General features: G+C 49.0%; 1 protein-coding gene across 1 annotated transcript; it reads right to left on the reverse strand.

The window, feature by feature from the left end:
• Positions 1-5455: 5455 nt before the first annotated feature.
• Positions 5456-12319, reverse strand: SHISA2 (shisa family member 2). Its single transcript, XM_041768028.1, has 2 exons — positions 11848-12319; positions 5456-7668 (listed from the first exon to the last, which is right to left on the reverse strand). The coding sequence occupies exons 1-2, from the start codon at positions 12179-12181 to the stop codon at positions 7115-7117; spliced, it is 888 nt and encodes a 295-aa protein (XP_041623962.1). The 5' UTR covers positions 12182-12319; the 3' UTR covers positions 5456-7114.
• Positions 12320-12757: the final 438 nt, after the last annotated feature.

Here is a 12757-nt window from a genome sequence, read left to right on the forward strand (position 1 = left end):
ACATCAGAAAGAGGAGGAAAATCCTAAGACCCATTCGGGTCACAAAGCCTAGTGTCAGCTTGAAGGACTCCAGTTACTGACTTCCACCCCCACCCTTCCCACCCTACTGTGTAGGACTGCGGTGGGGCAGCTGAGCCCCCGCTGGCTATCTAGGCTCTGCCAACAGGGGGCACTAGAGGCTGAGGCAACACAAGGGCAAGGTCCTGCCTGTCTCCTGACCTATCCGGGTCCACAGACACAGCCTTCACCTTGGCGGCAGTTGGCACCAGTGTCCAGCTTAGAAAAAAATTTGGCATTCCCAGAGCCAACCACGCTGTGTCCCAGTCAGCAGGTGCCCCCTCTCCTCTTTTTTTTTTTTTTGTATCTAGGCTCTTTATTCTATCACATTACACTGGTCTGATGTATATTCCACCAATATACCATAGGTGGGGTTTTTTTTTTTAGTACAATTAACAATGTTATTAGTTTCAGATATACAACACAATGATTTAAGAATCCTATACATTACACTTGCTCAACAGTCAGTGTAGTCATCATCTGTAACCATGCAAAGTTATTATAATACTATTCACTATATTCCCTATACTGTGTTTTATCCCTTTGACTTTGACATGAAAGGCATGACAGGGCCTTTCCTTCAAGCACCTGGATTCTAAGACCCCGCCTGCCCCACCCCCCACTTCTTCCCTTTGTTCCTTTGGCCCTAGAGGTAGTAACTGCCTCAAGTCATCACTAGCTCTGCATCACCTCAGTTTCCCCTTTTGCTGTTTCAGTTCCTTAACACCTGTCTAACCATCTCTTTTTACAAATTCTCTGTCGCAAATAACTGGTGTGACAATGGCCACATCTGCTAAAGGCAAACATCCGTATATCCCGACACAGCAGTTCCTCTCCTGGAGTTCCACCCAAGAGAGCTGAGTGCTCGTGTTCACCAAAACACATGTTTAAAAATGTTTGTAACAGCCCCAAACTGGGAGTAACCCAAATGTCCAACAGTAGAGAGGACAATTTGGTATATCGATGGCATTTTTTATGCTAGAATACTACACAGCAGTGAAAAGGCACTGCGGCTCCCTCCAACGTCAGTCACAACACAGAGCGAAAGAGGCTGGACATGGAAAAGTATGTGTTGTGTGATCCCATATGCATGAAGTTCAAAACCAGGTTAAGCTCACCTATGGTGAGAGACTGCGGCAGAGCCTGTCTTTGAAGAGAACTGTCAACAGAATTCTTTCTGCCTCTTGACCTTGATGATGGTTTATTGAGCTGTACGCTGAAGACTGTGTGCTTTACTGTGTGTAGAAAATGATGCAGTGAATGTTCCTGACTGAGCCCCAGCTGGTTCAGAGGGATGCCAACCGGCAGTCTAGAAAGGCTCCATAGGTACAGCCAGAGCTAGTGGAGGTACAGGGAGGAGAGAGATCCTGTGAATTTACACAGCAACAGCACAGAGAAATAAGACAGGCCATTTCGGGCATCACAAAAAGTGGTATTGATTTGAGGGTCACAGGAAACCAATTCTGTGCAAATCTCTTAGGCAACACTAGAAATACTAACGCAGGTAAAACTGGTTATTGAAAGAAAAATAAGGAAAACCTCCTAATGCAGTTCTAAGGATCTATCTATTCATCTGTGACATATTTTGTCAATATAAATTATGTGTTTCTTTGTATTGGGCAGGTTAAAAGTATCTGAAAAGAAATTAAATTATATGTGTATTATAAAAGCCTATCAGATGCCACTAGCATCGAGCTACACTATGTCCTTTGTCTCCACACCAACCTGAGGAGGTAGGTGTTGCAGATCCCCTTTTCCAGAGGGTCAGAGACAGGAAAGCCTATGTTGAAGGCACACGGCCGGTGGTGGAGATGGGTTCTAACTAGGGTCCATTCATCTCCAGAGGAAGTGCGACGGAACCAGTTACAGATGAGACAGAGATGAGCGATGCAGACCAGCTCCGGTTTTAAAAAATCAGTCAAGAATTGAGACCAGAGTTGAATGAGATAGCCTCATAGAATAAGTTACTTCTGTTTCAAATTTTCCTGTGATCATTCTGTACACATATGTATACACATGTGGTAATTTTATATACATGTTGCAGATGGCAATCAGTCTTCTGCAGCTATTATGTCTGAGTAAATAATGTCTTGTGTAACCTATGATTTTTCTAAATGAAAAGACCTACACTTCAAGATAGTTGAAACTGGGATGCCAGGTTTCTGTTTAAAATCAATCTTAAGGCTGCCACCATAAACTTTTTACCCCTTTTATCATCCCTCATTTAAAAGCTTTTTTTTAAAGCATTAATTTTAAAATTCTTGTTCTTGATTTGAGTCTAGTTCCTTCAATTTGGTGTAGAAATGTTGAAGGCATGCTAAAGATTTAAACTGTGAACAGCACAGTGACCCTCACTGCCAACTCCCTGCGTAAAACTGTAACGTTATCTCAGAGTTATGCTGTCATGGTGCTGTGGGGTTATAGTCAACAATCAAAAACACTGAACTTCTTGGACAGGAGTAACTGTTTCTCTAGGGTTTTTAATTCTTCCATCTCTCACCGATAAAGGATTCTATCCGGAAGAACAGAGGGCAAATAAAAGCAAATGCAAATCACGCACTAAAAAAATGTTTACCTAGCATATCTCTAATTTTTGGTTAAAGAGTTAATAATTTCTAACTCTTTGTCATCTCTCACCGACTCAACTCCTCCAAGGCACTTGAAGCCCAGTAACATTCATGTTTTCAATTAAGAAAAACATTTCAGAAGGCAAAAGAAATTTTCTATATAAGTATTTTGGAATGAATAGGCTGAATGAAAATAGCTGATCTCTGGCTCTTAAAACAGAGAGAAAGGGCGAGGGGTAGCAGGGTGGAAATGTCCTCAAGGCTCTAGCATCTAAGAAGGAAAAGAAAAGGAGGATTAAGGTTGAGTGATGAGGAATGGTGTTCTCATTTGTATGCATGATTTATTCCTCCTTGCAATATTTAGGCTGCTCCTTTTAAAAATGAAAGGGGCTCAAAGTTGAACACAAAGGGTGCACCTTCCCCAGTGGCCAGGTCCAGACCTACTGCCGGCCCCCCGGGGAGCCCAAGCACTTCCCTGGGTTGTGAAAGCCACTGCCACCACCTCCTCCCTGTCTTGAGCTTCCTCCACTCAAGATTATACAGCTTGCTCGGACGCTCTGTCTCCTGCTCCAGAGGCAAGGGAAATAAGCAGAATGGGGAAGTGATCACAGGTTTTAAGAATCCTAGAAAGTTCCCTTCGCTGTTACTGCTCATAAATTCTTGGCTTAGCAGTCACTCAGCAGGTCCAGAAGGGCGGGCAAGTTCTTGGGCTGCTCCTTGTCCATCCTAATGACAGGTGGGTTAGTGGACTTTCTCTGTCTGCACGTCATAAGCCTTCTCCCCAAATTCTGACAAGCTTCGCCAAGCACATACCTCCAGCAGAGGTCTGCAGTGGACGGTGTAGGAAAATACAGAGTACACATTTGAATGCGCCAGTTCTGACGGAAGAAGCCCAGGCTAAATTAGTGAGAAGTCTGGGTTCTGAAGTCCCTTCAACAGAAACAAACGTATTCCTTTTAAGCATTTAAGAGATGACATTCCTTTTAAGCAAAACTGAAAAAGTATAAGCAATCAAAGGCAAGTAGGCTGCTCTTCCATTTAAATGGCTTTTACTCAATCACTGAGGGTGTGCGTGGTAGAGACAGAATGTGAATTTGCAGGAAACAGGGCCTCTGAGGCAGACAGGGAGTACGTGCGAGTGCTGTTACCAGGCAGGGGCCAGACCCTTCCCTGTCCTAACTGTTCGCACCACTGAAACTTTTCTCCCGTGTCCAGTCCATTTGCCGACATCTGCCCTAACTTTCCTCGCCAACTTGGTTCTGATTGTCACGGTTTCTTCAGGCAGAAGGCACTTCTGAAGGCAACTTAAACCCTAATTTGTATAAAACAAGGAGAAAAGATCAATCATAGAATTCATAAATAAAGACTGTGCAGTCTTGAGAAAAATGAGCTCGTGGTAAATTTAATATGGGAAATATTAGCCAAGCAGCTAGGAACATAATCAGAAGTGGAACTCTAGCCTGAAACTAGGAGTATTGCAGAGTAAATACGCCAGACCTACGTGCATTTGTCTTAATGGTCTTTTTGCCACTTTGGATGTTGATATTATTGTTAAATTGTAACTTTTTCAGCCACAGCAGGAACCATAGGAGATAAGCAGCTTCCCCGAGGCCCTTAAATGGACAGAAAGAGCTGGCTAATTACTTCTTTCAACCCACACAGAGGAATACAGAAATCCCCAGAACCATCATGATCCAAAGGTTTAGATACAGAAGAAAATGTACAGTAACAACCTATTCTGTTTGTAACTGTTCCTCCCCCCCTCCCCGTCCCCCGACATTGAAATACTTCTCCTGGGTGCAAACTATACTTTACAGATTCTGATTTCATGATAGGATGGAAGGTATCCTTAAACCAACTGTTTGACCTTTTACTTTGAAAGCTCAACTTCTTGAGTGTTTTTACCAAAACTGAAAAGGCCTGAGGGTGCTTCCAATGATGTTACCTATACTTTTGGAAAGACCTGGAAGCCCTCACTCACTAGGTGAAGAACTCGTTAAAATGCACTTTTGCTTTCAGCATATTTAATACCACGTAGGAAAGGAACAGTCTCAGAGAAGCCAGCACTCCCCGTCCCTCTATGTTAAGAAAGGCCTGTCTAAGATGTCACAGAGCAACTCCTGCGTCAGCTAAGGGTGGACTAGACTACGGATTGATGAGCAAAGACCAATGGCCAAATCTGGACCCCTGCCTGGTTTTTATGGCCCGAGAGTTTAGAATGGTTTTTACATTTTGAAATTGTTGAGAAAAAAACAAGTATTTTGTGACGTATGAAAATTGTATGGAATTCAAACATCAGTGTCCATCAGTAAGGTGTTAATTGGAACACGGCCATACTCCTATGTTTATGTATCCCCATGACTGCCTTGTGTGACGATGGCAGAGTCAAATAGTTGGTAGAGACCATCTGGCCTGCAAAACCTAAAATATTTACTTTCTGGCTCCTGCCAGAAAAAAAAAGAGTTTGCCAATCTCTAGGCTGAGTGATCCCTGAGGTCCTTTTCATCTCCACATTTCTAGGAATTTTACTTTAATAACCCAGAATCCTCCATCAAGGACAAGGTTTAGAACATGCATTAGCCACATACTACAATAATCCCAAAAGACTGAATCTTTTGTGTTGTCAACATTTTCCATGGAATACATGAAATAATACTAATAGAATACACATATAAATTTTGCTGATATTGGTTACTTTTAAAGGTAGGCTCTTGGTTCTAGAAAGCAGTATTTATCATTCTTTAGCCATTTTATTATGTTACTAGTTTTAATAAACCATCTGAAAAGTTACCAAGTAAAACAAAAATGAAAAAAACCCAACTCCCTTGGAATTCATACCATAAAATATTTATTAGTAAGTAAAATGATTTCCCCTGCCTTTGTTGCTTAAAAAAATTTGAGCATCTTCATTGATACCACTTGCCAACAATGGTTTTACATCATTCAGTCATGAGAGAGGGGGATGATAGAGAGGAGAGAATAGGGTAGATAATGAACGGATGGACGGGTAGATAAATAAACGATAGATATAAATGTGTGTAAGACCATACCTTACAACGTTTTTGTTTAATTGCAAATCTTGGTTTTGCCAGCAGTTGGAAATTTGCTTGCACATACTTAGATTTACTTCTTTCAAGTAAACAATACAGAGACTCACTTAAATTTCATAATTCAGAACACTAGTAATGAATACAGTGCTTGTTGAGAACGAAGAGAGGAAAACAAAAACTAACCTCAAGAGGGAAGAAAGGCAGTATCTCTTTGAAAAGCTGTTCTCTTGACTCAACAGTCCTCACTGCCTGGAAAAACAAGCCATTTTGATAACAAGACTATAAAAAGCCTTATGATTTGCAAAGTGAATTCTATTTGTGGTTTAAATTTCATCCCAAGTCTCAGGTTATGGCTGAGAAGCTATATGAAGTATCTTTGTAAACCATTTCTTTGAATTTTTATAGGAAAACAAGAGAATGTTTTTATCAGATCTAGGCAGAAATGCTGATCTTCATTTATAACAGTAATTACCTGCACACAGTACCATACAGACATGGGGATCCTGAAGCCAAATAGAATGAATGACAAGCCATACCACACGGTAAAATTCAAAGTAACTTGGAGAAGTAGCAGGTGACTGTTTAGGATTTCAATAAAAAAAAAAAAAAAAAAAAAAACATCTAATTACTTCTCAGATGTCACTCTAATGCCAGAAAATTAGATGATATGATCAAGAGTGAGATGAATGGTTGTATTACTACGCCACTGGCTACTTCCAAGATTGAAATAATCCCAGAGTTCTGAAATGTCATTGGCTAAGTAACTATACAATTTCTTTCCGTCTCTTTTTAATGTAGAAAATCACTTTGTAATAAGATCTCTACACAAGGTAAAAAAGCACAAAATAGACCCCCCCAAAAGCACAAAAATAGACAAAATATATATATCTTTTTACAATGAAATGAAGATGTGCCTGTGAAACACTGAGATTGAGGACTAATCTCAGGGAGTTCCTACTGGATTTCCCTTTATAATAGTTTTGTTCTTTACATCTTCCCCTGAAACTTGGATGTTTATAAAAATCTTACCTAGGTAAAAGGGAGGGAACAAGTATTCTGATCTTGTACAGTAAAAAACAAGAAGAGACAATAATAAGGATACAGTGAGAACCCTTAGTCTATCCCATCACAAAATTCTTCTGACAGCCAGACCTCAAGAGCATATAAGGCCCAAGCATCTGTCACACAACCACTGGCAACAACATGGGCATCTCCAGATGATGCTTTTTTCCATCGGAAATCAGTCACGCGCTGGGAGGAAACATCCAGAAAGGCTAACTTGGAAAGAAATGTTTCATACACTTGGGGGCAAATGAAGCCATCGAGGAGAAGGGGGCTGTCCGCACCAGCAACATGGGCAGACCTCCACTTAGATCCTTTGGTCCAAGTGCATAGCTTCTCCGTGCTCCTGTCTCATTAGGAGCCTGGTCGCGCCCCGGGTTACACAGTCACAGCCGGGTACATCTTCTGTTCGCTGTTAGTGTGAGGGAAGGGCGCCTGGATCTGCCTGTAGCCCGTCTGCAGGCTGTCCAGGAAAGGGGGCACAGGAGTCATAGGTACCGAGTCATGCTGTACCGTGTACCCCACGTACGGGGGATGTAGGTACTGCCCTTGATGGGGCACAATCTGGGTGGCCTGCTGACAGTTCAGCACAGAGAAATTTGTGGGCATGTTGACATACACGTTGTTCATGGTCCCCTCGGGCAAGCAGCAGTTGGTCTGTGACCTTGTTGGGGGCGCCCTGGCCCCCGAGTTGGCACTAGAACTGGAGCTGGCAGCTGTGCTGGACTGGCGGGAGGACGAGCCCCTTGAAGTGCTGGCACTGGGGATCATGGGGATGGTCTCCATCAGGCGGTTCCCTCCGGGGGCGCGGCTCTGCTGGGGCTCCTGCTTAGGCCGGAGACATCTGCAGCAACAAGCGGCCACCAGGGACCCCAAGATGATGAAGGCGACAAAGACGGACCCAACAATGAGGAATGGCACGTAGATGGGGACTAAAGGATAAAAACACATCATCATGATTTATTCTAAGAATGCAGTAAAAATAGGTGCTTGGCAGCAGAGATACATAAATGAGCAACACCCACACCCAGCACTGAAGGACCAGAGCTGGGCCTCCTTGGCTGGGCCGGTCTGTGTGCTTCTTAGCAGCCCATGGGACGCCCTGTCCTTTGCAGGCACTCAGGGCAGGTGCTAGGGCCCCCTCGGCACCACCCAGAGCAAAATGGTTAACATTCGCAGCTAGGCTGGCCTACCCAACACGGCTGAGACAGATGTCCAATTTAGCAAAAATATGAATTTTATGTCCTGAGACTTCTAAGATTCCTACAATAACTAAACTGCTCAAACTTAAGTCTGTCCTCACAAATAGCTGTAGGACCTGCATAGAAATGAATTACATTGTTTAAGAGTCTTTTTTTCCCCCCAGAAAATTATATTCTTTACAAACCTCTTCTGCCACTTTTAAGCTGTTCTTTTAGGGGCACCTGGGTGGCTCAGTCAGTTAAGCATCTGCGTCCGGCTCAGGTCATGATCCTGGGGTACTGGGATCGAGCCCTGCATTGAGCTCCCTGTTCAGCAGGGAGCCTGCTTCTCCCTCTCCCACTCCCCCTGCTCATGTTTTCTCTCTCTCTCCCACACAAATAAATAAAATCTTTAAAAAATAAATAAAAAATTTAGCTCTAGCCATGACCTAAATTTTGACCAAACCTGTAATGTAAGGCAGAGGTCAAAGGGTAAAAAACAAAAAAACAAAGCACCCTCTACACTCACTTGCCTCTGAGGACTGGTCCTTGGGCCTACCACACACGCAGCATGGTAGGGGAGGAAGTGACTTCCCAAGAGGGAAGTTATTCCAGGCTACAGGTCAGCACGAAACAATGGACCAAGGAGAACAAATGTTGGGAGCAATGAGACCTTTATTCCAGGAAGAGCCGCCCCCAGTGATCAAGAAGGCACCCAGGGGGGACCAGGGTGGCCGAGGTGGACTGGTGACACCTGGACTTAACAGCATTGGGTTGTGTGTGAAGAGCCACAAGGAAAGCCTGCAGACCATAGAGCAGTAGGCATTATATTTAACAAGTAAGGTTTATTCTGCAAAAACAATATGAAAGATGAAAATAACATCTTTCCTTAGTTGGTAGCTCCACTTTTATTTAAAACATGCTTTTGGAAGCCATAGGGCTAGCACTCTAGGGCTTCCAGAAGCCAGACACACTGGCTGATGGGGACAGAGAGGAGGCTGCAGAATGCCTCAGGGCCACTGCTGCAGGCTTCCACCCTATGTTACAAAGGATCAGGGTTTTTAAAAGATTATATTTATTTGAGGGAAGAGGAAGAGGCAGAGGGAGAAGCAGACTCCTTGCTGAGCAGGGAGCCTGATGCGGGGCTTGATCCCAGGACCCAGGGATCATAACCCAAGCCGAAGGCAGGCGCTTAGCCCTATGAGCCACCCAGGCACCGGTATTTTGGGTGTGCTCCCGCCCACTGCCTTGACTATTTGATCGGAAAATACATAAGGACAGGAACCAGGACTCCCCAGTCCCAGCCAAGCACAGGGCCAGCACAGTGTACAGGACAGCACTTAGGGGAAAGGCCCATTTCTCCTGCACCTCTGAGGTCAAATTCATCAAGAACCCTTGAACTGTGTCCTAGAGCAGTGGCCTTTCTAATTATCAGCACTCTGATATTCCTGACGGTGGGGTTTTGAGAACATAGGGCCACACGGAGTCCTGGGAGAATAATGCCTAATGAAGTAAAACTTTGCTTGGTATTTCACCAAAGGTATTTCACCAAAGGCTGGCATTTGGCGATTTCCTAAACCTTCACTGCTGAGGAATAAACACTGCATTTACACAGTGCCTCCCCTTTAACAGGTAGAAACACTTGCTCCAGAGCTCGCAGCACAGCAGGTGTTCAGACCTAACAGGCTAGCAGGAACAATCTAGACTTCTAAGATTCCTACAATAACTAAACTGCTCAAACTTAAGTCTGTCCTCACAAATAGTGAGGAGGGACGCAGGTGACAAATATTTCATTCTCCAAATATTTTATTAGGATGTAAACAAAAGTCAAAAAAAAAAAATGCTCCAAACATAGCAGAAACTAGCTGAAAGCAGTGTAAGTTCACAGAATGAGTTTGGGGCAGAAAGAACTAGTTCTCCTTCCAGGATTTTTATCGAGGAAAGTAAATAACTGCACAGAGGTGAAGAATGCAGTGCTCCCCATAAACTCTCCGCACCACTTGATTAGGCATGTTGTCCTTCTGGACTGTAGGAGAGAAGTGAGAAGAACAGAATTTTCAGGAAAAAGATTTAAAACTAGAGTGAAGAAGGCACCCACGCACATCATGAAATGTGCCTCATGAAACGTCAGCTGCCTCCTGCTTTGTCCAAAGTCAACCCCAACTCTTTAGAGACTGCTGATGAGCCCAACTTAGCAGACACACCAAGGGAGCAGTTCTGTCTTTGGCTCATTTCTCAAAGGTTCTATCCCACCACCACACACCCTGCAACAACGAGCTCGAGCTTTAAGATGGCACCTGTTCTGGAATTACTACTCTCGGTTCTTTTTTTTTTTTTTTTTTCAAATGTCCTTTTTTTTTTTTAATTTTTATTTATTTATGATAGTCACAGAGAGAGAGAGAGAGAGAGAGGCAGAGACACAGGCAGAGGGAGAAGGAGGCTCCATGCACCGGGAGCCCGACGTGGGATTCGATTCCGGGTTCCAGGATCGCGCCCTGAGCCAAAGGCAGGCGCCAAACCGCTGCCCCACCCAGGGATCCCACTACTCTCGGTTCTGTACTCTTCAGAGTCAAGGCCGGGGGACAATAGGAGTAACTTGCTCATAAAAAGCCTGGCTGCAAAGGGACCAGCACTGAAGAGTGGCCTTTTACCAGGCCCAGGAGACAGTTCTGTAAACACGGGGCCACGCAGTGCCAAAGCTCAGGCAGCTTAAACCCTGGCTCAGCGCACTGATAAGAAGTCCTCTCCTTAGCATAACCAGCTGCAGAAGGAGACATCCATCCATGACGCGGCTGCCATTTGACCTCTACCTCTAGCCCGATGCTAAATCCTCCCTTGGGTCCTCAAGCACACACTAGTGCAGACCCTCAAGGGAGACAGTCTGTGAGGTTTCTGAAGAATGACGGAAGTGCAATCTATCAAATTCGTTCGTGGATTTGTTTAGGTTTCCAGCTCTGGCTTTGGCAACTTGAAAAAAATACAGAATTTTAAAAAGAAAAAGAAAAAAAACAACTAAAACCACAAAGAGCAAGCTTGGGCATGGCTCTAATGTCACACCTACTAAGTCTGAGCGGTCAGGAGAACCGCCCAGAAACCAGAGAGGCCCTGGGCCCTGCAGCCAAGTGTTCCAGGGGATGGGAATGCCCCGGGGTCTGGCACAGCGCAGCATCCCACGGGAAGGTCCTGAGAGCTGCCTGCCATGGACGAGGCAACCTCGCCATTTCCCCAGGTACCACCACGACGCTCACCCTTACTAGGGGTTAGACCCACGGAGGCAGGAGGTGTGGCAGGGGAAACCGAGGTCCCGGCCAGGAGGCCTGCGCGGCCGTCTGCACCCCACGCTGCCTTACGTGGGTGCGTAGTTTTCTTCGCAAAGTCCCAGCCCAGCCAGTCTATGGGTGACGGATGGGGAAACTGAGGCTCGGTGTGCCGCTAAGCACGAGTTAACAGCTGGGCCGGGCCCTTTCCTTGGAGCCCGGCGCCCCGTGCCGTTCCCGCTCGGGCCCCCGCCGCGCCCCCCGCCGCCCGCCCCCGCCCTACCCGCCGCGCCCCGCCGCCCGCCCTACCTGCCGCGCCCCCCCTACCTGCCGCCCCCCGCCGCCCGCCCTACCCGCCGCGCCCTCCCTACCTGCCGCCCCCCGCCCCCCTACCTGCCGCGCCCCCCCGCCCCCCGCCGCGCCCCCCCTACCTGCCGCGCCCCCCCTACCTGCCGCGCCCCGCCGCCCCCCCCTACCTGCCGCGCCCCCCGCCGCCCCCCCTACCTGCCGCGCCCCGCCGCCCGCCCTACCCGCCGCGCCCCCCTACCTGCCGCCCCCCGCCCCCCTACCTGCCGCGCCCCCCCCTACCTGCCGCGCCCCCCCTACCTGCCGCGCCCCCCCGCCCCCCGCCGCCCCCCCTACCTGCCGCCCCCCTACCTGCCGCCCGCCCTACCTGCCGCGCCGTCCGGGCCGTCCTTGTCCGCGCGGCCCGGCTCGCCCGCGCCCTGCTGCCGGTCGTTGTCGCAGCCGCCCTGGTCCAGGCGCGCCTCGGCGCTGGAGCAGCAGTAGCGCAGCGCGCAGCTGCCGCAGCAGATGGTGGCGTCGCCGCCGTCGAAGCGCTCGGGGCACTGGAAGCCGAGGCGCCAGACGCCCTGCGCGTCCAGCCAGCCGTGGCAGTACTCGCCGCTCGCCCGCGCCCCCGCCGCCAGCAGCGCGGCCAGCAGCAGCCGCAGCAGCGAGGCGGCGCTCCGGGGCGCGGCGGCGGGCGAGCCGCGTCCGCCCCACATGGCGCCTCCCCGCGCGGCGCGGGCTCCGCGGCCGCCTCCGGCCCCTGCCGCCGGTCCGGAGCGGAGGACGCCCGAGGCCTAAGCCATCCCTCCCTCGGCCGGGCGGCCCGGCGCCGGGGGCGCTGCCTGGGGGGCGGCGGGCGCGCTGGGGCTGGCGGGGCGCGCGGTCAGAGCGGCCCCGGAGCGGCCGTGCCGCGGCCCCGGGAGGCGTCACCCGCGGCCGGAGCCTCCCCGCGCATCCCCGAGGGGACGCTCCTGCCGCTGCCCGCCCGGAGCCGGAGGCCTCGGGGTCCCGCGCCCGAGTCGCGCCGGGGAGCGCCTCCCTCCTTCACGCCCCGCCCGGGCGGCGACGAGGGGCCGCGGAGGCGGGCAGCGCGCGCGGGGCTCCGGGCAGCAAGTGCAGCGGCCGTCGGCGCTCAGCCCGCGCCGCCCCGAGCCCCGTCCGCATGGCTCCGGCCGCGCCGCCGGGCGTCCGCGGGGCCCCGGGAGCCGGCCGGGCGGCTGCTGCCGGGCGCGGGTCCAGGCGGGCGGCTCCCCCCGGCCCGGCCCCGGCCCCGGCCCCGGCCCCGGCCCCGC

Source organism: Vulpes lagopus, chromosome 8 (genome assembly GCF_018345385.1).
Source record: "Vulpes lagopus strain Blue_001 chromosome 8, ASM1834538v1, whole genome shotgun sequence".
In the NCBI taxonomy this organism is placed as follows: domain Eukaryota; kingdom Metazoa; phylum Chordata; class Mammalia; order Carnivora; family Canidae; genus Vulpes; species Vulpes lagopus.